A 24,871-nucleotide genomic window follows, 5' to 3' on the forward strand; every position below is an offset into this window, starting at 1 on the left:
TTAAATACCTCTGGTTTTGGAATTCTTTAAAATGCTCATGTTTGATTTCTGGAACTTAAATACCTTCTGTCTGGAACGAACATGTATGTTTTTTTTTGCAGCAAAGGGGACTGAAAAGAGTGTGGAGAGTGGTATCGTCCTTCTCTTCCTTCCTTCTAGGGCATGTGTTTTTTGAAAGACAAGGGACTGAAATAAAACTTGTAATTCAGTTGAGGTGTATTGTGGAGAAAGAGAGAAGGAAACAGCTGCTAAGATCAGAAAACAAATCTGTAATGGAGAATAGAAAACAGGTCTTTCCAAGGTGTGTATATAAACTTGTTCTCACTTGTCCATCTTTTTTTGTGTAGGTTGTTGTCTAATAGTTCATTAGGACTCTGTCATAAATGTTTTATGAAGTGTTGTCAGGGTTTCCATTGCAATGAGGTAGTTAAAACATTGTTTACATAATTGTGTATTTTTTAAATAAAAGTAGTATATACTCTGGAAAACTGTACTTTTGCCTAGAAAAAATATTTTCTTTTTGAATTGAGTCAAACTGTTCCCTGGAATGAAAAAACTGATTTTTTGGGGGGTTTTGTCTCAATATTTTTTTGATTGTGGGCTTATATTTTTTTTTAAAAGAAAAAGAGTCAGACAGTTTTTGCCTCCAGTATTCAGGTAAAGTTTGCATCTCTATACTTACCTTTAAGTCTTAGTGATTTTTAAAGGTTTTTTTTTTGTGTGTGTTTGTTTGTTTGTTTATTTAATGCAGTATTCTGACACATGTTTGACCTCCAGAAGGTTACCCTGTTTTGTTTGGCTTGGTGAAGAGGAATTTTGGGAGTTCATCCATACCTTAGTTGATGCCATTGTGTTTCCCCATTGTGTCAGTCCCATGAGGCTGTGTTGCATCGAGTTTACCTGAGTGTCATCCAGTGTAAAGCTATGAGAAAATGTGGGTTTTATCTCACCATTATTCCATCTTGCCTGTATGAGAAAGTTCATGACTTCTTGAGACAAAATGCTTTATCCTGAACATGAGTGTTGCAAAGCTATAGGATAGATTAGAAATCCTACGAGCAGGAAAATGATGCATTAGGTAAAGTAAATGGCTTGAAATAGTTATCAGAATAGGACTATCCTGGCAGCAGAATCGAGTTCTCTATAAAAGAACTTCTGAGGTTCTTTTGGCCATAGCTTAATTACACCTTCCTTTAATAGTTTGGTATGAAAAAAAAACAGAGAAAGAAGGAATTGGTGTTGAAAGAGAGGAATGTGTGAATATTCAACAGTGTTAGACTTGTGTATCTGTTGGGAGAAAGGAGAAATCCAAATATTCACAGTGCTCAGCAGGAAGTAGGGAAGAGGAGATTTTCTTCCTCTTAGAGGTGTGCTGTGAAAACAGTGATGCAGCCTGGCAGGCCAAGTCCTGTTGCATTCAAGGAACAAAAAACAACAGCTGACAATGGCTCAGAAGCTGCAGGGGAGCTAGTGTAGTAAAGAAGAAAAAAAAATAGAGCCGAATCTTGCACAGTAAATTGTGATGCTGTTGTCTTTTTAAATACAGTCATTACTGCTGAAGGAAGCAGAGAGGAAAAGCTGATGCTGGAACAATCTGGTAGTTAAATGTAAGGGAAATGGGGAGAAGGGGTGGACTCTTGCTCATCTGCAGCAGCACTGCACACAGAGCTACCTGATTTAGGCCTAGCGACAGTGCGTTGGAGGCCTTGGGAAGGCAGATAGCTCCACCAGCGTGTTTTGTCAGTGTGACGTACTTGGGAGTGTGTACAGCCTGCATGCTAAACGCCACTGGCTGCCTTTGACTTCGCTTCTCACAGTTCTAAGAATGTAATGAAATCCCTTCTCACTCACGCTTTTATTTTGGGATGGAGGGGGAGAGAAAGGAGCTTTCAGTATTCTGGTATGTTCAGAGTTTGAAACAAGCATGTTTTACCTAATTCTGTTTGCTGCCTTTTTATTTAGGCTACGTGTGAAACACATTGATACCTTTACATGCTCTATCATAATTTATCAGTACACAAAACTAGAAACTCATGGAAACCTTATCGATCCTTATCTAATTAATCTCTACACAGGGAATATAATACTTATTGTTTGAGGGTCTTAAGCAAGCTGGTCTTTTTTTTTTTTTCTTTTTCTTTTTTTTTTTTTTTTTCCTTTCTTTGCTGATCTCTGTGCTCAGGACATCAGGAGCACCAAAATAACATCATGGTTTAATGAAATAATAGCTGGTGAAATTGAATTAAGTTTGATTTGCTAAAAAGTGAGTCAAATACAAATATAGAATGAGAATAGTTTTTACTAAATGCGAGCAAGCTGTACTTAGAACAGATGTTGTAGTCAAAAGGAGAGAAAAATGTGATACCTGTCTGGTAGCAGCAGAGGGTCCCAGCCACCTTTTCAGAGTTCAGAGCACCCGACAGAATCAACAGAAGTCTGAGACTGTTTTACATAGAACTTGGTGAAATTAAATTGCCAGTATTCATTCTAGGAAAAAAAAAAAAAATCACATTTAGCAGGCGAGAAGCATTACCTTTTTCATCTTGTTTGTAAAATCTGAAGACAGATTAAGAAACAAACGATTGTTCTTTTGATACTTTTTTCATGTGAACATCTGTTCACCGACAAATCATTTTCATATTGTCCTTTGGCAATAATTTAGAGGCCTAACATATTAGAGCAAGTGATCTCTGTAGTGTTGTAAAGGCAAAAAATTATGTATAGTTTCTCATTTTGAGCCATGTCGCTTCCTGTTAAAATGGAAGCCATAGATAAGAGGAAATGAACTCCTATATTCTTAGAAGTATTCTTATAAGTATTTTTCAGTATTATAAAGTAGGAGAATACAAGAATGTATATTATCAGCTAATTTTCAAGTTTATGCTACTGTACCTTATATACATTAAATGGTTTCTTTTTAATGCATGTGGTGAAATAATTAAATTGAAGAGTCCAGTTTATTATAAGAACTGTGACAGACTAAGTGTGGCCCAGTACCTGTTGCAGTATATTGACATGAAAGTTTACCATAGCAAAGCCAGCATAGGTTGACTTAATATTTAAAGAATGTCTGTGCCATAATGAGGTTGCACAGATAATAGTGATTTCTATTTTGCCTGAGTAACAAGCAGAACAAAAATAATTCAGCACTGCCAAACTCAAACTGCATCTTTATCCCTAGTTGTTCTGTAGGCTTCCATTTTCAAAATGAAAAGGATGTTCAAATGTGACTCTGTCATTGAAAATGTAACTCACAAGCCAAATTTCTGACCACGTGGGGAAAGTGAAAGGTCACTTCTTGATGACTGTTTTAATTAAAAAGGATCATCAAAGTGCTTGGTCCTGTACCCAGTATAACACACTGGAACTTGATAACTGCTGAAAGAAGGAAGGAAGGTCTCCCTTTCTGCTGCCAGCACAGTGCTTCTGCTGCTTAAACTTGTGTGTGATGTTCCCCTGACCAATCTGTGAATCACTTCAACTTTTTGTGGAGTGTGACACCCCTTCACCCACCATTCCCTCCAGAAAAAGTGGGAACTGCTGTAGGTAGGACCTTACAACTGGAAGAGGACGTGAAGGAGAGTGCCTTGGCCAGATAGATTAGCTGACTGTGGAGTGTTGTTTAGCCTGCAGGCTGAACAATAAGAAAGAAACTGAAGGTAGAACTATAAACTTGAAGCAGAACTAGGCTTCACTTAGGTCTCATATCCTGGTAGTCTAAGCTCCTTGTGCATGCTTGGCAAACTGTCATTTAGTTTGTCGTTTATGTCATTTAGGTTTCGTGGACACATTGAGATAAGTTTTACTGAAAGTACAGCATCTGATTTTGAAAGAACTTTATAAGTACAGAACTATAAAAGATTACCTGTTATTTTAAGGTATCCTGCTATATAATCACTAATCACAGTACACCTGCATTTTTAAATGTTTGCATGTTATTACATGGTTACATGGCTTCTGTCTGATATTTGTGGAACGGTAACATCAGTAGAAGCTTGTGTAGCTAATCTCCCTAAATCTGTCACTGAAAATCTCACTGCTGCTCCTTGTGATTCTCAGCCAGTGATATTTTAAACAGAAAGCCCTTGTGATTGCAGGGCTTGTCTTTTTTTCTTCATTGCAAATGCCTGTTAAATTTCTTTGTTCATCAAATTATCACATTTTGTTTTTTTACTTCTTAATTTTAAAACACATTGTGGAATTGTGTTTGTTTCCTGTCTGTTACATGCAAGTTGCCCTTCATCAAAATGCATTTAACACAGATTTATTCACTTAACCAACCCTGCTTTTAAGTAGTTTCACTATACTTCATAAGCATGGAAATGCTGTATAGGTAATATTTAAAGGCAGAAGGAAATTCAGGGTCTCTAATTGGAGCCCTGCTGTTCTGAAATCTCTTTGGGGGAAAAAAAAAAAGCCCAGGCTCTTGAGATTCTGTATAAATGTAATATGAAGTCTGGTGTAATATGGAATGATCTTCTAGAATACGTGTGCTCACTTTAAACAAATTAGTTCATACATTCATGTTGTATAGTCCTTTAAAAATATATAATCTTTCAGCTTAGTTCTCTCAGTTGTTTAGTCACAATATTTTGCTTTTCGTTAAAATGCTAGATTTAAGAAGACTAATTGATTTGCAGTCACTGTGCTAACATGAAACTGAAAGCTTGCCTTTACTTGTTTGTGTTTTGGACTTGCACTTTCACTGTTTCCTTTCTAAATTCTGAAAGAATGCTTTGAGTCATATATACTTCATTTCTCCTGCTTTCTCTCTCCGAGAGCAGAATCTCTTCCTTCCATCTCCGCTGAGGAGATGTGTGTGGTTTGTCGGATTTTATTCCTTACGTTTAGTGTTTTCTCTTTTAACTTTTTTTTCCCCTTCACTTGTTTGGCATTTCCCCCTGCTGGCCGACTGCGGTAACAGCAGCTCTTTTCCCGTGGAAATGGAAGGCCGAGGCTGTCCTTGAGTGTCACTGCTGTGTCGCTGAGGCGTTGGCTGCTCTTCTGACATTTTTTTGGTGTCATCTGAACGTCTCTGTCAGATAGATAAAATTCAGAGAATAGTCTGGACAAGCAGGACATGCACATACCTGAGGTTCTCTCCATCAGAAATGGAGTTGTACTTCCAGTGATAGTCAGAGGTACTTACAGTTTTGCATTTCATGCCTGCAGTCTTGCAACACTACCCAGATCATCTCCTTTTGTACTCTGGACCTCTTCCCAAAACTCTTACGGCAGTTCTGCCTCACTAATGTATCATTCCCACAAGTCATTTCTTTCCAAGATAAAGTGGGTTGCTAGGAGGGGAAAAAGGGTTTGGCACTCAATAAGAAATTTCTCCTCATGTTTGGAAGGATAAAACTAGAAATCAGAGATCCCTCCCTTCTTAATGGAATTTCAGGGTGAAAAGAAGTTTAATAGGTGCTGGGGTAGAGTTTTCCTAATTTTTTCTAGTTCCTTGCATCTTCAGTTGTTAAATCAATTATTAGGATTTATAGGTGTGCTCTTTCTAGAAAGAGTCTTCTCCTCTCAACTCCCTCTCCTCCCCTTTTTCCCAGGTAGTCCTCTGTCTCTGAAGTATGAAGGGAAGGCAGGAACTTATCAGGGACTGGAATGAGAAATTTGCAACACAGATTAAGAACAATATAGGTTAATAAACTGATTTTGCTAGACATAATACTAAAAAACAAAACCAAACTGTAAAGCATAAGCATTCAAATAACTTCCCATTGCATTTCTTATAAATTTTGAGACTGAACAGAGGGCTATTACAGCTCCTTCTGTTTTCTGTTGACCTTCCAACTTATTTTCTCTCCTAGTGGTAAATATACTGTGTAAATTCCTGAAAATAATTCAAAAAGAAAAATTACAGTTTTAAGACTTAACAGATTAAATGACATGGTTTTGAAATTAAACTGTTAAACAATGTTTATAAAAAATAATCCCAAACAACCCATGTTTCCAGCAACTTTATGGAATGTCGAATAATGCAGCAAAAAATTTTTAGAAACAGGCCTAACTCTAAAATTTTTTAGAAACAGGCCTAACTCTGCCTTCTGCTGATTTATACCTTCACATCATGTAAATACTTTAATTTTGCAAAAAATTCCTCTGCTCCCTTCTTCAAATATGAAACTTTGCTGTTGCATTGTTAGTATGACAAACGTATAGACCTTATTAGTACTGGGAGTTCTCTTGGTGTGTGTTTAGCTAAACAGTCCTTAAAAGTAATTCACTGAAATAAAAATCCAGGTCATACCACTTTTTTTACATGAGCAAAAATTTAGCCACACTGCATATAAGATGATTTTGTGTGTACCTAGAACTTGGTGAATAGTAACTCACTGTGCAAAGTGAGGCTTAGTGGCTCTGCAGTACTATAACTTCTGAATGAAACAGTGCTGTAAAATGTCCCTGTACACTGGTGTCTGGGTAAAGAAAGGAGGATTTTTCTGATGGTAGTTTTATGAATGATAGGTTAAATGGGGAGCCCTTGATACCTTGTCAGAAAGAACTTCTGCCAGGCATAGGTTAGAAAGGCTTCTCTGATTCAAGAAATAGGCTAAGACTGTGCAAAGAAGAGAGGTTTATGCACAGGTTATACAAAGTAGAGAGTAACATATCTTGAATCTGCTCAAGTGACAGAAATGATTCTGAGATTTTAAAAGATGTTTGTGCTAATTTTCTACTAGGCCAAATGTAGTTTTATCATTTTTCCAGAGTGTGATTTCATACTCCATCCCACCCTCAAGACGCTAGGAAAAACTGTTCAGGAAGAGTTACTGATGCCCAATGGAGCTGTAGTCATAGGACAAGAGCTAAGAGGATAACTCTCAACTGTTTACATGTGTTTGGTGCCATGGCAAGTTTAGGTGGATGTTTTAAGAATCAGCTTGTGAAGTGGTTTTATCTTTACATTAGAGATGGTCTAGCTCATTTTCTATGTGTTAAATATAGTACTGCTTCTGCAAAGACAAATGAAGTTGCACACTTCTATTTAAACTTAGTTTGATGGTTTTATGAAGTGTTTCAGGGAAGGTGAAGTAATCTATCCCCAAGTGAAGTCAGCTGCTTCTTGAGTTCCAAACTGCTTTTGTTTCATGGTGAATCATAGCAGTTGAAGAACTTTTAGATAGAACTGAAGTTTGTAGTTTGAATCCTGTAAGTTGTCTGTATGCATAAGCAGAAAATCCAGGCTCCTTGACCAGTTTAGGAGGAGTTTAATCCATCAGTATTGGGGATAAGGAAGGAGGAGGAGAGAGCAGTTGTACAGATGGACAAACTGGAAGACATGGCTTGTACAGTTCAGTTCTTTCTTCAGTTATCTTGAGGAATCCTGTTGGTCCCTTTACCACCTGCCTGGCATGTGTTACTGGGGCTGACTGGGAATTCTCCCAGCTGCAGCACAACACCAAGATCAGATTCCATGCATTGGCACAAAGGAGGCTTGTTTTTATCACAGAAGCAACAGCACCAGCACTGCTAGTGATGGTCATTGAAATGTGAGCCTTATAATAATGTAATTTGAAATTGGTTATATACCCTGTCTGGCCTGTGTTTGGTCTTCTTAAGACTGCAGAAATCCCACTCTGTGAGGGAATATGAATTGCGAATTTGAAAATCGCAGTAAAGTATCTGCTATGACTTGTTTTCTTAGGAGATAGTGATAGAGTGCTCTCTATCTACAGGATGTCATTTAAATAGAGCAGGGAGAGCTTTTGCTTTGGGGAGTTCTCATCTAAAAACAAAAGTCCAGAGAAAGAACTCTGAAACCCTTCTGTGTGGTTTGTATTTTGTGCACAAAAAAGAAATAGAATTAATAATGCTTTACCCTCACATTGTAGAACAGTTATCTGAAATGTAAAAGAATATCAGGTTCACAATTGCCTATGCACAGCAATTAGTCCTTTATATTTTTTTTCTGATTTCATTCTGTGCACTGAACAAGACCTAGAGCCTTTTGGCGAAAAGTAAAATATACATAATTAAATATTGTAACATGATATGAATGTATAGAGTTCCATGGTCTGAGAGTAAACATTTGCTAGTTTCTAGAGTTAGGAAAAATGCAAAGAAAAAGTTACTGAACATGACATTTAATTCTTTTCAGTTTTTACAAGTGAGTCTCTGGTTACAGTAGCATAAACTTTATTGTATAACTTGAAGGTAATAATAAGTATCTAATTGTTATAACCAGACATCTTAATATACAGATAATTAGCATTTAAATAGTCTTAAGCCTTCAGGTGTTGTATGTTAAAATGTTTTCACCACCATGTGTTCTTCTGATGTCCTCAGGTACTACCAAGCCTGAAACAGGAGTTTTGAGATCTTAGTTTTTATAATGGTCCCATGAAATGAGTAACTTTTCTAATCACAGATCTTATATATATTTTGGGAAGAAGGCAGTGCTCTTAATTTGACTCCCAGACTTGGGGTTTAAAAACCCCCCAAATACTTTAACAATCTTAGAGTTAACCTTGCAGGCTCCTACCTTAGACAATTTACAGCATGTCTCTAGAGCCTTCAAAAGGCTACCTCAGTAAATTGGATAGCTGAGATTTTGTGATACATTTTTGCTGTTGAAGTTTTTGTCAGAAATCCCTGTATAATGCTAAACTCTTCATACTTCTCTATTGATATGAGTGATTTTGAGCTGTCTAATCTTAACTGTCTAATGTGTTTTGTAGTGAGAATGAGAAAGGTAGTGTGAATTTCTATATGTACTTTTGCTGTGAACAAGAAATAATCTCATTTCATCTGCAGAGCAGACTTTATCCCTTTTTCATTAATACTATTCTGTGTTGGTTCCCAGTATCCACAAATACAGAGTTGTCAAGAGCCAAAGTTGCAGATATAGTTGGTCATATGCTGTTCTCTACTATAAAAATGCTAAAAGCAGTTGAAAACTTAAAACTGTTTAAGATGCTTGGGGTTACCAGACTTGAGTATTTGTTCTTAATTTCTCTGTCTCAATTCTCTATTTAAGAAAACTTGCCTGTATCAGGCACAAGTTTTTCTGTGGCTCTTTTCTGTACGCTGCTTATGAAGAAACCAATTTTTGATTTGTCATAGGGCTTAGATGTTGAGTTTAAAAAGCCATGCAAATGAAAAGTTCAGAATGACAAGAAATTCAATTGATACTTCATTCTTTGTGCTTGTCCTCCCTACTAAATGAGGCAGGGATGTTAGTAAAAATAGGATACCTGTGTGAGGGCAGAATTTTGTGTTGCCAGAGGTTTGACATTCAAAGGTTAACCTGTTCTAAACACTTAAGAAAAAGCCTGTAGTAAATTATGTACAGAAGAGGATGCAAATGTATTTCCATTCCCTATATAGGTCCTCTCTAAGTGACTTCTCCAAGGCAACACAGTGGTTCACTTGGATAGTCACGATTAAACTCCTTGTGTTCTAAACTTTGTCCTTGGGAGCTCCTGGCTTCTGAGTCTGGGGTTGCAGCAAGATTAAATGTAATCTAAAGGTTTATAACTGTGCAGCTTTTTTCTGCACAGTTCCATCTTGATGGAGCTAGGGTCCTGCTATGGAGGCGAGTCTCTACGTAGGGGGAAAAAAGGAAGGAAGGAACAGTTGCTGTTATTTTTAAATGACAGCTTTCTTGTCAGGTTGTGTGTACTTGTGCTACAAGTAAATTGATATTTTTCTTTTTTTAAATAAAAATCATGCTTATTTGTTCTAAGACTGTATTTGCAGATGTGTCATACTGACTGATTTCAGCTTTCCAAAGGCAGTAATTTAAAGCAGTGAGGTTTTTTTTTTTTAATTTATTTTTTTATTAATAGCATGGACAGATAGTTGTAGTTGCTGGTTGAAGAGGGCACTTAGTGCTTGCATGATGAAAGGGCTTCCTCTGTGGGTTTCTCGACCAATTAAGTGACTGATTGATAGTGGGAGGTGGAGGTGACAAGTAGGATTTTAATACCAAGAAGAAACAACTAGAGTTTGAGAATAATACCTGTCTCTCCAGCACCCTAAAAAATGACAGTATTTAAAATTCTGTAGCATCCAGAGCAAATGTACTTACTTTTTCAATACAGCCACAAAACAGTCCATACTTCCCAGTTCATAGCCTGTCACACTAGCAGCTGGATATTATGTAAACTTGCCTGAAATTGGTCTAAAATTAAACATCGTCTGTAATATTCTGTGGTTCAAAATGCATGCTAAAATTCAAGACTAGGAGACTGATAATACTGTTACTGCCAGCAGTAGACTTCCTGTTTCCTGTTCTCAGTGGTCATCAACACACAGTTCTGCTGGTTAGTAAATGGAAACCCTCCACTTGTGCTGGTCTGCAATGAACAAGAGATAACTGTGATTTTCTACTGCTGTATCTTTTTATAAGGCTGAGGCTTAAACTTCAGCTCTGTGATGACTTGCGTGTGGATAGAAACATCTGCAAAGATCTTGCTAGATGTGAAGTTCAAGCTTCAAATACGCTAATATTCTAGTATTTTACTAGAAAATTTGGAGTATTTTGGAGCCTTTTTCTTAGCATCAGGCAAAGTAATTGAGCAAATGAGTTATCATTTATATTGTAACTATCTTTTTAGAACTCTGACTCATGAGATTTTTATGATTCATGTGGTGATTTCAGAGGCATTACCTTTCTGTGCTACAGAATGTTCTACTCATGACCCAGCAGCGTAACGGGCGGTGCCTCTTCTCGGCCTCCACACTTGGTGTCCCATCATATTGGCTTGCACTGCTGTTTGTTTCAGTCCTCAGCAGTATTCTGGGATTTGAGCTCTTATGACTGTGCTGAGCTACCACTCGCTCTACCATCTTTGGGTGTTGGTGTAACCTCTAGCAGAGATAGTGGGCAAATGTCCAGGGTGGGTAACCTTGTCATAATTTAGCTGTGGCAACTGACAGGATTTATGATATAGATCTTAATAAATGAAATGGAGACAAGGTCTTTCCCCCTACAGGAGGGGGACACTGACCTTGCACAGAACTAGAAAAATTTGTACCTCTAATCGCTTCTCCCCCTAGTGACAGTAATAGTGTGTGTTTTAATCCAGATTAAAATTGTAGATCTTAGTTTTCCCTGGCACTTCAAACAGATTTTCTTTCAAAGTGGTGTTTTATAGTTACCTTCAGCATTTAAAAAGAAATTCCAACTCCCCTGAAGAAAAACCAACCAAAAACCCCTTTCTAAAATCCCAACCCTTCCCTCTCCATCTTTCCAATTAAGTGATTTTTTTTTGCTTCAAATTCTAGTTAAAATATTTATAATTATCTTTTTTGTTGTTGTTGTTGTTTTTCTTTTGTAGGAGGGTGTAGAGAGCTGAAAGGGATAACTTACTCAAAACTGGTAAGTACTTCTTCCAAGGCTAAAATGGCTTACCTAAGAATAGATGATATGAAGAGATGGCATCCGTTCCTGGAAAAGTTTGATGGTTACTGAAACTGAATTCTATCTATTCTTATATTCAGGAATTAAGTCTTAAAAAGTAAACGTTGCTGATGGAAGCCCCAGTCTCATAAATAAAATCTCTGGAAGGCTGAGATTTGGACCCAAGGGTCTATAAGTACAATGGATGTTTAAATTCATCTACTGCAAAAAAAAGAATGTTACATTGTTTTTTTTCTGTGTAATGTGAAAACTAAATTTATTTGAAAGAATTTTTGGCTCAGAAAGACTTCTTTCTAAAATTCTGAGTTATTCAGGGTTTTTCTATACACCCAGAAGGCATTCATGGCTTTGTGTGTGTCCTACCTTTTTTTATATAAATATCTATGCCGTGTCAGCTGTGTTTCTAGTGTAGCTTCCAAAATAGCCAAAGTTGAAATAGTATTGTGATATTTTAGAGGTTCCCATGTAGATTGTATTTAATTGAGATAACAGAAGTATGAATGCACTTCTATGATTATTGTAGAGTTTAAGGTTTCATTCAGTCTTTGAATATTTAAAAAGGCTATATGCAGTGCCTTGGGGCACTTATCTGGGTATGAAATTATAGGTCTTGAAGCAACCACTATAGAAATAAGTGATTATTGGTAATAAATGAATGCCAGCAAGAAATTGAATGGAGGACTGCTGCCTCTAACAGTTGAAATCCATCCAAAAATGCCTAATTTACCTCTTGCTCAGTGTTCTTCCTGGCTGAGGCTTGGAAGTATGTCTGGATGTACAAGAGATGCAGGTACTCCTGAATCCTGTGCCTTCCTTTTGGAAATCAGCAGTTCTCACATTGAGCAAGGCATTTGCTTGTTTTCCTTTAAAAATAATAGGATTAAGAATTTTTGCAGGCCAAGCCACCCGTGCAGGTTCAGTCATCTACAAGCTTCTTATTTGAAATAGTTCCACTGCCATAAGAGTAAAGTGGAAAATGTACCATGTTCTGTGATTAATTCAGAGATGGTTTTACACCTCTCTGAATGTGGTATTATAGGTAATTTATAATGCTACTGAACTTAAGGTTTTAAATCTTCTCTTTAAGTTCAGTCTAAAAGAATAAAAGTTCTAGAAAGTTGTGAAAGTTCTAGAAAAAAACAGTTGTATATATTTTGTATTCAGAATTTGGCAACTTGACCAAACTTTTAAATTAAATCCATTTTTTCATGTTTATACCCTATAAACATATCTAGGCTGAGCAACTACTTTTGTCTGCAGGGCAGTGTCACCTTTTTTTGAATCTCTTAAAAATTAATTTTGAAAAATCTTGCTAGCTGTTCAAAGCATAGATGCAATTATCTTGGATTAGTTTTTATGAACCGTCAATACTACAATTTCTATCTGTCAAATTAAGTTGTGCATTAATAGAAGTTGCTCAATCTCTATATATGTTCTTTTACAGAAATACTGTATCATATTTGCCATGAACATATATTGGACTTCACAGTAACATATATTTGACATATATTTAAGTGAATATTTTTTATATTCTCAGTTGAGATAACTGTTTTGCTGTTCTATACTCAACTTTGAAGTTAGCATGTAGCTACAGAGCGATAGGAGCGATTCATCATGTGTGCCTTCTGATTTTTTGAAGACACACTGAGAAAGAAACTGACCGTGTCTGCCTGTCTTTACCCTGAAACTGACTTTCCAAGGCACAGAAAGACTTCTTCCCTCTAGAGTGGGTTCCAATTTTCAGTAACCAGTCTCCAACGTGGTTTTCTGAAGCATGGCTTCTTTTGAAACTGCTATGGTAGGGACTTGAAGCATGCTGTAATTGTTCTTGTCAGTGAGTGGAAGTAATACTCTGTGATTCTGTTTTCTCATTACTGTTTGTGGTAATAGAGCAGGGAACTATATGTAATTTACATGTATCCCTTGATACAGATTACAATTTTATAGAGACTAGTGCTGCAAAGGCAGCTGTTTTCACTCATCTGTGTCACATGTGGGAGAGGCCCTTGCAGAAGGTCATTTCATGTGTTGGCTAGAAAGTTTAATCAGGCCTTTGTTATTTAAATAAGTAACTTTAAGCTAACAGCAGACAACACTGACAAAGAGTTTAAAAATAATACTTTTTAACTCCCCTTTATAGTCTTCTCTTTTTGTAACATATTTCTGTTTGAAAAGATAAATGATAAATAAACAAACCAAAACACACACCTTCAACATTTTTTTTTATTTTCAGGAGTTCACAAATTTGTCCTCTACTTCAGTTTACTGCAGTGAGACAACATCAAAATAAAATCCTTTAGTTTATGGGAATTACTCTCTTTTTACACCCTGCATGTTTGATGAAAGCTGTCAGGATCCTTGTGAAAACATTGTAGTCTCATTAGGAAGGCCTCTGAGTTGGCAACAACACCTGTGCAATGATTGTGAGCAATTTTCAAAAAATAAAAAAATAGGAACTATTTTAACACTTCAGCAATTCCTTAATTGTGGTGTCTGGATGAAAAAGTGACTGGAAAATTTGCTATATAATGCTTTCCAGTGACTTTCCTATGTATGTATTTATAGATGTTTTTACACAGGTTCCACTATGATTTGAGCATATGGGAATCTTAATCCTGTTTCAGAAGCCGATACTTTTAACATATTTCTGAAAAAAAATTCTCTTGTCCAGCATTCAGGGATTTTAAAAGTATGTTTGACAGTGCTTTTTTATGTCAGAGATTGGGGGGTTTAATTTGTTTGTAGTACAAGTGAAGATACTAAACTTTATACTCATGATCTACAAGTAGATTTCCAAGATTAAAAAGATTATAAAATTAATCTTTTTGAAATGTCTTGTGCTGCTTAATATCACTCTTCTGTTCCTTCAGAACAGATTTCAACTGAAATTACTAACTTGGCACAAACTTTAGGCAGTGAGTTATTAATATATTACTGTTGTTCTGTTAAATAACATGCACACTGTCCCATCTAAGAGCAGCTCTATCATATCATGGAAGTGTGTTAATACAGTACATTCAGTTTAACTATTCATTGTGGTTGTAGAATTTTATTCTCCAGAATAAGTTTTCATCTACACAGATTTTTAAAATGTTCTTGGTAGTTAAATTTGCTAATTTAATATGCAACTGCAATAGGATATTGGTAGGAAATAGCTGCCTGCAAACTAAGATAAGGGATAAGTATGTCAACTTTGGGATATGTGGGAAGTAGCAAATTTGGCTAAATGACTCCAAGGCAGGCATTTTGTAGAGCCTGCAGATTTCTTGTGTTAAAAAGACTGACTGTATTTAGGCTAGAAAGCTGCATTTGAATATAGTTCACTATTGAAATACTGTTGTGTTATAACCTCCTTTTTTCAAATTGACTCTTCTTCACTAACCAAAATAAAACCTTTATTTTTCTGTAGGACTGGTGTTAAAGAGGAAACCAGAAACTAACGGCACTGGAATCAGCAAAGACACTTTTAGAGAAAGTGGAGAAGGTAGAGAATGGAGCTGCAGACTCTACAGGAGGCTCTGAAAGTGGAAATTCAGGTTCACCAGGTAATTTATATACTTCCTTGCTTTAAAGCAATAGCAGCATTAGTACTGCTGACAGTATTACTACTAATGGGAGCATTAAGCAATAGCACTACAACTATAGTAATAATTGTTTTATAAGCTTGAAGCTACTTCAGAATTTTATACTTTGCATTTTGACCTGACCACCTGTTGTTTTTTAGCAAATGTGAAAAATCTACATATCAAGCTGTGGGTGGGGATTTTTTTTTTAGTATTTTGTAGCAGTAATAAAAACATTCTGGAAGCAGTGTTCAGCTGCTGCTGTCTGGAAGGTTTTTCTGATGTTCTGAAGCCAGCTTCAGTATTCAGTTGGAAATGGAGGAATATGGTGGAGGAACTTTGAAATAAAATGTATATAGTGCTGCAGTTTAATCTGGTATTTCTCTTCTGGAATATCTTCTACTTTAGTAGCTTCTAAACTATATTTTTGATAACCAAAATCTTGTAGTGTTTGGGCTTTGTAAATTTTTACATGTTGGGTCTTTTTACTAGTAACCTGTTCAATACTATATGGCAGTAAGGTTGCAGTTTACCATTGTTTTACAATGCCAGTGAGGAACTATTACAGCTAATGTTACTAAAACTTAATTTAGTAAATATAGGAGGACACATACATATTAATTCTTGGAAGAAAATTGTTATAGACATAGACTAGTTGCCAACTTGAAATGTTAAATTTAACAATGAGACCTTTTCTAAACACTGTTCTACAAGTATTTCTGATGCTCTTCAGATATCTGAAAATCAAAGTGTTACATGATGGGTATAAGAAATATATGAGAAATAATACTGATCAGAGTAGTCCATCATATGAAATTTGGAAAATGTTTCAAAATTACTTGGTGACTTGTCTAAAGTGTGATCTGGATGGCTTATTCAGTACTTGCTGCAATGATGCACATATTGCAAGGACTTGAATGGGTGAATTAGTAAAATCAAGCTATGTCTGGTTTAACAAAATACAACTTCCAGCCAGGGAGGAAAAACTGAAAAAGCTAAGGAGGGATTTCCAGAACTACAGATAGTATTTTGGTCTCCTCAGTAACTCCAAGGCCTTTGTATTCAAAACTTCAATGAAGTTTTGTTGTGGAAGTAAGGAAGTTCAGAAACTACCCATGGCATTTTGCTGCAGACATATAAATTTTTAAGGCCTGTAAGTAATTTTCTCAAGTATTGACTACTGTAAAGCAATCAAAATGTTAATCATGCTCATGTTTGCATGACAGCATTTACCTCTTGTGTGCATCTTCATTCTTCTTTATGCCCAAGTGAACCAAAAATTTTAAGCCTATGAATTTTGAATAATCTTTAGCAGCTGTTCATAATGACATATGAATGTATCATGACTGATGAACAGGGATGAAAGATTGAAAAATGCCCAAAAAGATGTTTTTCTCAACAGCTTAAAATTGGTTGGGTTTTTGACTTTCTTTGTTTTAACTTTGCCCAGTTGTCATTAAAAGGGAGCTCTGCACAAAAATCAACTTTAATTAGATTTGGTTTTAGTTGGTGAAACTAGAAAAGCCATTATATCAGAAGGTTGTCTTTTTAAATTCAAGATGCTGTATATTTCTATAATTAAGGCTAAGAAAAAGTGTGTATGTTAACAGTGGAAAATAACACTTGCAGCAAAATGTTGTGTGCTTCAGTTAAGGTTTTGTGAACTGTGGTTGTGTGGTTATTGCTTGTCCACACACACACTGGTAGAAATTAAGCAGGTTTTGGCACTAAAAAAAAAATCTTCAAATGAAATGCTTGAACTTTCTTGTATAGCTCTGAATTTTGTAACAAGAACGTGTATGTTCCTTCTTTTCACTCAGGATTTATGAAGAATTGTCTCTTGTCATATTTTACTTCTCTAGTATTTCTTTTTCTGAGGACTCTCTAACAAATCTTGCCAACATGACTTACCAAGTCATGGTTTGTTGTCCTTTTGGAATTGGTGGACAGGTGTTTGTGATGAGCATAAGGAATTCAGCTCAGCTCTGTAGCCAAACCCTCCCAGCTCCCTGATACAGCATGTTGCCTGTGACTGGTTACATGGCTGTACAAGTGATACTCATGATGTACTTTTGTTTGTAGAACAGCTCCTTGGCTTTTGCCTCTTCCGTTTCACTTCCAGAATGCTGTCTGAAGCTTTCATACTGCTGCTTTGGCAAAGTGTATCTGGAACTACCAATAAGAACCCAGAAAAGGCGTTTAGCTGTTCAGAAAAAGCTACTTCTTTTGTCTACTTTCTATGATTAGAGAATCCACCATGAATGACTCCTGACCAGATCACTTCTGTATGAGTGTACAACTTAAATATTCAAATGTCTTCCATGTCAAAGCTATATTGCTTGTCCTGAGAAGAGATGCATCAAGTCTAAGTAGTTCTTTCTGCTACTGTAGTGACTTAAACTTGAAGCACTCTACTCTTCATTGTTTTGATCACAAGAGGTGTTAAAGGACTAATATTTAGCTATTCTTATAGAAGGGTTGAGATTTATTGATGATTCCTTGAGCTGATGTGTAGTAGGAACCTAAAACATCCTTGTCCTTCTCCTATTTCATGACAAAAAGACCAATAGCTTTTAAAGTACTGAAGTTTAGCTTATGTTTAAGAAGAATATTTTTTTTCCTTAGGATTGCATGACGTTGTAATGTGTGATCCAAAAATTTAGCAATATTTTATGAAGAGTTTACGGTACTGACTGTATTGTCTTATGACTGTGTCTGCAGGATCACTTTATGTAAAAACTAACAGATTTGTTGCTTGTCAAGCTCCAATGTGGCAGGAAGTGCCGAGGAAAAATAAGCTAAGTGTGTTCCTGTGATGCTGAATGGGAGCATGATGAAACAATAATATTCAGTGTAGATAAATGCCAAGAGATGCACTTCAGAAAAACAGGGCCAGTTTTACATCTGCAATAGCAGGCTGTGAACTGGCTCTTGGCACAGTGGAAGGAGTTTTTGCAGTACAGAGTACTTGAGCATTGCACGTAGTTTTAAACTTTGTCTCCAGATGATAGAGACAAACTAGAGAATTATGGAAGAGTGCCAAGAGTGAACAAAACAATGGAATGATTCGTGCATGAGGAGACTTTAAGTCTGAAGAAGTGAGGACTGATGGGGGAATATGTGGTGTGGAAAAAATGTAAGAAGGAGCTGAATAGAGAAGCAGCCATACAATCACACAATGTCTTAAGTTGGAAGGGATCTGTAAGGATCATCAAGTCCAGGTTCCAGCTCCTCTTGACTCAAGTCAGCTCTGGTTTTCTGTAATCGTATTAGTCCCTCATGCTTGCATTGTAAGGAAACAGATTCAAAAGAAAAAGGAGGTCATCCTTTTACATAAGAGTCCTGTAATTTAACTTGGGTACTTATGGCCACAGAATCTAGAATGTTTTCCTGGTTCAAAAAGTAATTAAAGCAGGTCAATGAAAGAAATGTGTGTAAATGTAGCTAGTAAACCTAAGACATAATATTTGAAAACATTAGAGATGTAAATTTCTACAAATTTACCAAAAAATGATAGTAGAAGTTTTTGGTTTACATTGTGTCTTCATTCTGGGCTCTGATTTTCTTTGGTAACTTTTTTCTTGCTTAGCAATAGACAGTGTTCTCCTGCAGCTGCCTGAAGGAAGTGAGGGAGGAAGAATAGTGAATGGTAACAATCTGTCTGTTTTTCTTTGGATGTGGAGGGCATCTCTTCTACAATGATCTCAATCTCTCTCTGAGGGAGAAAAGTGGCAAAGATACTTCCGAACATGGGTCTTCCATCTGGTACCAGCCAAGCCAACACACAGGCAGAGCTTTAGTACTTGAAACATTCTGCCCTTGAATATACAAACAGCTTTTGTGCCTGCAGCGGTTATCTGTGGTTTGTGTTTCTTGTGACTGCAAGCAAAGAGGGCAGCAGTTCTAGAGAGATACAGCTATTAGATTATCTTACCCAGCTGGCTTAAATTGTCCTTAAAAAGCAGCACTTGTTCAAGAGCTGTTTAGGAGGAGCAAGTGATGGCTTAATACAGTACTTTTGCTGTATTAATAAGAATGGGTTTTAAAATGTTATAATACTGGACTCCAGGCTTTGCTCTTGAAATGCTGTAAAGTAAATATTTTGCTTTTACAAAGGTTCTGAAAAAATACTGAATTTTAAATTGTTCAACAAGATTGATAATGAAAATCTTCATTGTATTGTTGCATTTTTTTTCTTTCTAGAAACTGGTTGCCCAAATGAAGCAAGATCCACAGGTAACTATTTATTTTTATGTTGGACCATTTCCCTTAAAAATGCAGGAAACAGTGCATGGAACTTGAGGGTTTTAGATATTTCTGGATCACCTTTTTCCTTGCTAACACAGTGTTAGAAGAAAACTTTTTCATAAGTTTTTGAACAATGACTGTTGGGTTATTTAAAAGAAAAGCAAAATTCTTGCTGTTATGGAGTTTTTTTCCTCATATAAATTCTTAATAGTTTAAATCAAGGGACTTTTCTGGGCTACAGTGCAGTTCAGGTGAGCAGTAAGTTTCTGATTCTATTGGAAACTGCTCTCTTTTAAACTTGCTGTTATTTGCAATAACTTTTTTTCCTTTTTGGAGTATCAGAAGGTTCATAGTACAAGAAGAGAGAGAATATTCTGTCCAACAAATTTTGCCCAATCAGTATAGCTTCAGGTTGTGTTCAGATTGCCAGTCTTGGTGTCTTACCAGCCCTGTATTGTCCATGGAATGGACACTTGGCCTTGGGAAGTTTCAGAGTTACTGATGTTGGATAACTGGACTCCCCCTGCATAGACAGCAGAAGTCATCCCTCTTCCAGTGCCTGTGTAAGGTCCCTGGGTTTTCTTGTACAGCAGTTAAACACTCCTGGATGCTGGATGGGGAGTTCTTTGGAGCTCTCAAACCAGTCTGAAATGTTGAGTAGAGGGATAAAGGCCGCTCACTTGAGGCTTGCTGTTAAGAGTTTCCATCCCCACACAATGGTAAATATCCTGTAATTTTCTGAATGTACATTTTTTTCTAAGCTCAGTAAAGCGAGAAGACAGCTTTTAATAACACTCAGGTAGTTAAACCTCTGACAGGGAGGGTTAAGTAGGGTGTATTGGAAAATCTGGTTTTTTTGAACGTTCTTATTCTGATGGGATTTGGGTAAGATCTGCTGCTCTTATTCGCTGGTCAGGTCTGCTAACAATTAGTCTGCAGAGCAGTTCACTTTCAGTTCATGTTTGCTGAAAGTGAGATCATGCTGCAATCAGCCATGCAGAGTTCCTAGAGTCAGGAAAAGTAAAATCTGGTCCCTTTTCCAATGTTCTTAAAGCACTTTTATCCCAGATTATTAAGTAGAATCTAGAAGAAGGGAGGAGGACTGGTCAATATCTGGTTTTGCTGGAATCAGAGACTATCTGCAAGCTGAGATCAAAATGCATTTCAAAATTGGAGGAATATAAAAATAGGGAGTGTGCATGAAATACCTGTGATGATATTAGTTTTATGTTTTTTTATTTCTGCTTAGCAGACTAAACCTGCATAATCTAGTATAAAAACTTTGCAACATAAATGAGAACAAAAAAAGTGGGAAAGGAGAAAAATTAAGGAAAACTTGATTCCCTGTCACATTTCTGCAGAGCTTCTCAGGTTTTTAACTAAGGACAGATGTTTCTTTAATCTTTTTTTTTAATTTCAGTAGAAAAGAAAAAGTCCTGGTAAAAATTGTTTTCTGTCTGCATCTTTCTAGTTTGCTTATGGCTTTAAAATCTGAAACTTAGAAAAGTGCTACTGTAAGCCAAGTGCTTATATGAATGATGTGTCAAGGCAAATGTAATTATCTTTAACACAATCTAAGGCATAAGCATACATGGGAATAAGGACTTATGTATGTTTGCCTTCAATTGATACCTGTGTCAATTAAGATTTAATAGATATGCTTGATACTCTACACAGTTAAGTGTAAATATCTTTGCATAAGTAGCATAGGTGAGAATGTTTTAGATAACATACCATAGCGTACTGTTATATGCAGCATAATACTGTTCTATTGCATATTAACAAACTTTTGTTGTTTATTTTGTAAACTTGATGAAATGTACAAATATGCTTTATAATGTGACAAGCACTAATGGATGTTTCTGTGAAATCTTCTTTCCAAACTGGTCTATCTCTCTGAGTGCTAGAAAGGTCCTCTGATTATTGTTGTACTCAGTGACTTAAATAAGGCTTTGTTGAGCCATTTCAATTTTATTGGCTGTACATCCAGAGGTGCTGTATTTGTAGTACACTATGCAACAACAAAACAAAAAAACCCACCTTCCTGCTACTACTCTTTGTTAACAAATGGAATATCTTTCTCACAGATATTTTTTCTTTCTAATCAGAACGCTGATTTGAAGAAACAACTTCATGAACTTCAAGCCAAAATCACAGCTCTGAGTGAGAAACAGGTAGGGAAACAGAGATGTATTTTTAACACTGCATTCTAAAGATGTCTCTTTTCCTAGCTTCCAAGAGAGCTGCTAAATCTTTAAGTGCAAAAATAAGCGTGGGCAACCAGACGTTTTTGATTTTTATTGTATTTCTCAACAAAGGATAGGATGAGTTATTGTAAGTCTATCAAACAAGAAACTAGTTTAATCAGTGGAAGCTATAGCAATTTTTCTTGTGCTGAAACTAACATTTTATATTAAGGGTTATGGAAAAATTAATAAATTTTGTCACTTTTTCATTATTATCTTGAAACTTTTAAACTCAACCATTCTGGTTTAGGCAAATGTTTAGATTTTGACTTAGTAGGCCCACACTGTGTATATGGGTGAGTATGCTGGAATTTTTCTTAGTGTCAAGACCAACTAAATATATGTCAGTTATGAGTATTTAATAGACAATTTGAAAATTAGTTGGATGCTTTTACCATGAGAAATTACACCACAATTGTCTTATGTTTCCCATTTGGTAGGAATTCTGTTTGACAGCTCTAAAGTATGAGTAATAATTACAACTGAATGCTTAATAGAAAGATTGTTGAACTTGAGCAGGGGCCTTGTGAATAACAAGAAGAAAAATATGTAATATTGAGATATCTCCAAAACTTGTTCTCACTTTTGTTTTTAAAAACATAAAAGAGCAACACATGCACAAGCCCCTCATACACCACACCATCCCCTCCCTAGTTAACTGACTTAATCAATCCCTTAATTGTATTGCTTAATATGTCAATAATGGATCCAAATTACATCAATAGATTAGACCTTTGAAGAGGGAAAAATTTTAGAGCATTGGTAAAATGCATGAGTGTCACAACTAGATACCTCAACTAGATACCTCAATTCATCTGTTACTAGCTGCATGTGGTCTGTTTTGAGCATTACTATCCCTACAAAAATGGCCAGACAGTGATTAACATTTATCTAGAAATTTTGTTTACTGAAAAAATTATAGTATGCTTTAATAGGGGAACAATGAATCTAGGATGAAACATGTAAGTATAATAAGGAAAATGATTTTTTAATGAGAACAGTAGTTCAACAAAAACTGAGGTTTCGCTGATGTGATAGCATGCCTCTCTTGAAGATGATTTATTCTCTAAAACCAGCATGAGCCTCTGCATGTGGCTATGTCTCACAGCAAGCTGTTTCAGGATTCTCTGGTAAGCTCTGGATGCCCATGGTAATTTCAAAATGAGCTTGTCTTGATGCCATGAAGCAAGCTGTATTGACTACCAGTTCACATGATGAGCATGGACAGGCAGTGAGACACTGAGTGGAATGTGAGAAAGCAAATACATCCTACCATAACTTTTAAACTTGTATTTATAATTCTCTGACGTTATGCTGCAGAATAGTCTATACTAACATTTTTTTTTAATTATGCATCACTAGTAATGGAGCTATATCTTTCCTATTGAATTCAAAGTGCTAAAGCCCACTTGTTCATGGGATGAACATGGGTTAAGTTTCCAAAAGATGTTGAAAAAGTTTTGATTTTACTTCTACCACACAGTGAATACAGTCCATATGAAGTCACATAGTTTGCTTCTTTGTATTTTTGTGGGTTTGATTATCAGAACAACCGTGAACTTCTCTACGATTGTTGAAGTTTAAATGTTTTGTTATCTCTACCACTGGACTGCAAAGCTACCAGTGTTCCAGATGATAATGTTGTTAAAGTAGTATGACTGCTAAAATTCAATGATCATGGTAAATGAATGTTCTGGGAAAAGAGCTACAACTTCCCTGTGCAGAGAAGTGCTCACTCCCTCTTTATTTGCAGGAATCTGTTGTACAGAAATCTGTGGTTTAGCAATGAAGTTGAACAGCACCTCGACTGAGGTGACTACAACAAAGCCCTTTTTTCTGTTTTCACTCTCACTTCTCTTCAGGAAAAATCATTATTATCAACTGCTTTATGGGTAGAATATAAATCAGTATTTGATTTTCACACAGCATGGAGAAATATGCAATTTTGCACAGTAAATATAATGGTTTACATCGTGCAGTCCTTGTGTTAAGAAGGGGTGCAACATGTGCAATCTTGTTTAGAGCCAAGTAGTTCTGATGATACCCAATGAATAAACTCTGAGGGCCCAGCTCCACTATAAACAGTTATAAGATTCATAATGATCACTGTTTGATAAGCTTTTAATGGAGTTTGAGAAACTTAAGTTCCAGCCTGTGTGGTGTCCCTACTTGGAGACATGGAGCTGAGATGCTGATGTTAGAGAGGCAGAGTAATGAAATATTTCTGGCTTGTGAAATGTTATGTCATCCTAATGAATGCTTTTTCTTTGCTCTCTTATTTAATGAAGTTGGATGAAGACTTGTGCAAGAACCCAGTCAGCGGTAGGTTTAGCTGAAAGCTTTTAGTTGCTTTAGGACTTCCCTCTGTTTCTGAAGCATTGTGAGAGTAGTGCCAACACTTGCTGCCAGTCGCTGCAGTGATTCATAGTGGCTTAGGTGTCTTGCTGAGAATTAATAATGACAGTTTCTGTTCAGAAGTTTGTGAAATTGAGGAGATCTGGCAAAGGACAAAAAGAAAGCAAGTAGGCTGTACAGTGTGTAGGCTTAAACCTAAAAAAATTGTTAGCTGTTGCAGGGTTGAACTCTTACAGCGTAAGGTATGTCATGTATTCATAAGTTTTTTGAAAATGTCAGAGGTGAAAAGAAAGGCTTTGATTTGTTACACCTGAGAGACGATGGAGCAATGTATACTGAGTGTGCTAACACTTGAAAGGAAAACTGCAAAAAGTTACTCGAAGATAACTTGCATTTGAAAGGCAGTAAGCTCGAATTCTTCAGACTAACAGATTTCTCTTCTGCTAGTCTCTTTGTATTACTTTCACAGAGTTCTAAACTATGCTTACTTCTTTTCTAATCTATGGGCTATAAGGGGAATGCAGTTTAATAGTCTTGCTCCTCAGCTATAAATGTGACAGCTGCAGTCTGGAAACTCTGAACGCATTGGTTTAAAAATGGTTTCCGCTTACTTTCCCCACACCCCTCTTCAACAAAAAGAAGTCAAGAGTAACATTTTCAGAGCAGTTGTAATTGCCAAATCTATGGTTAGGTTGTAAATGTGAATTAATTCTGTTACTTTGGAGCACTGTTTTTTTCTGTGTTTTCACATCTTTGGAAGAAAGTCACAGTCTTAGCGCTTTTTATTCTACTATAGTGTCTTCTCTTGGTATTCTGATTTGTAGAAATTTTACCCACAATTACTTCACACTACTCAGCTTTTGTCTGGGTTAAATACACTCTTTACAATACAAAAACTGTATTTTTTTAATTTTTCCATGAGGAAGTTTATTAGTGTATACTTTTTTTTTAATTGATTTGGGGAGGTGGGGTGGAAATTGTTACCAGTGACACTGGTGAAAGCTGAGGGTAGAGAAGGGCTAGCATAAAGGAGGGAGGGATGTAATCTTGAAGTTGTACCTTTACTTCTGCCTCTTATTCCC

General features: G+C 36.3%; 1 protein-coding gene across 15 annotated transcripts in view; it reads left to right on the forward strand.

Annotated features, from left to right (window-relative positions):
* The window catches only part of PHF21A (PHD finger protein 21A), a 126,479-nt gene that overhangs the window by 20,460 nt on the left and 81,148 nt on the right, over positions 1 to 24,871 (forward strand). For 14 of the 15 annotated variants that reach the window (XM_086892798.1, XM_086892805.1, XM_086892795.1 and 11 more), the window contains 4 exons: positions 11,295 to 11,335; positions 14,787 to 14,922; positions 19,144 to 19,176; positions 21,297 to 21,362. In XM_086892798.1, coding sequence (XP_086748924.1) covers positions 14,869 to 14,922; positions 19,144 to 19,176; positions 21,297 to 21,362 — 153 coding nt within the window. In that variant the 5' untranslated portion in view covers positions 11,295 to 11,335; positions 14,787 to 14,868. Of the gene's footprint in view, positions 1 to 159; positions 302 to 11,294; positions 11,336 to 14,786; positions 14,923 to 19,143; positions 19,177 to 21,296; positions 21,363 to 24,871 lie in introns of those variants that run through there. The other variant, XM_086892800.1, reaches the window with a different exon arrangement.

This window comes from Cyanistes caeruleus, chromosome 6, assembly GCF_971803275.1.
Source record: "Cyanistes caeruleus chromosome 6, bCyaCae1.hap1.1, whole genome shotgun sequence".
NCBI classification, from domain to species: domain Eukaryota; kingdom Metazoa; phylum Chordata; class Aves; order Passeriformes; family Paridae; genus Cyanistes; species Cyanistes caeruleus.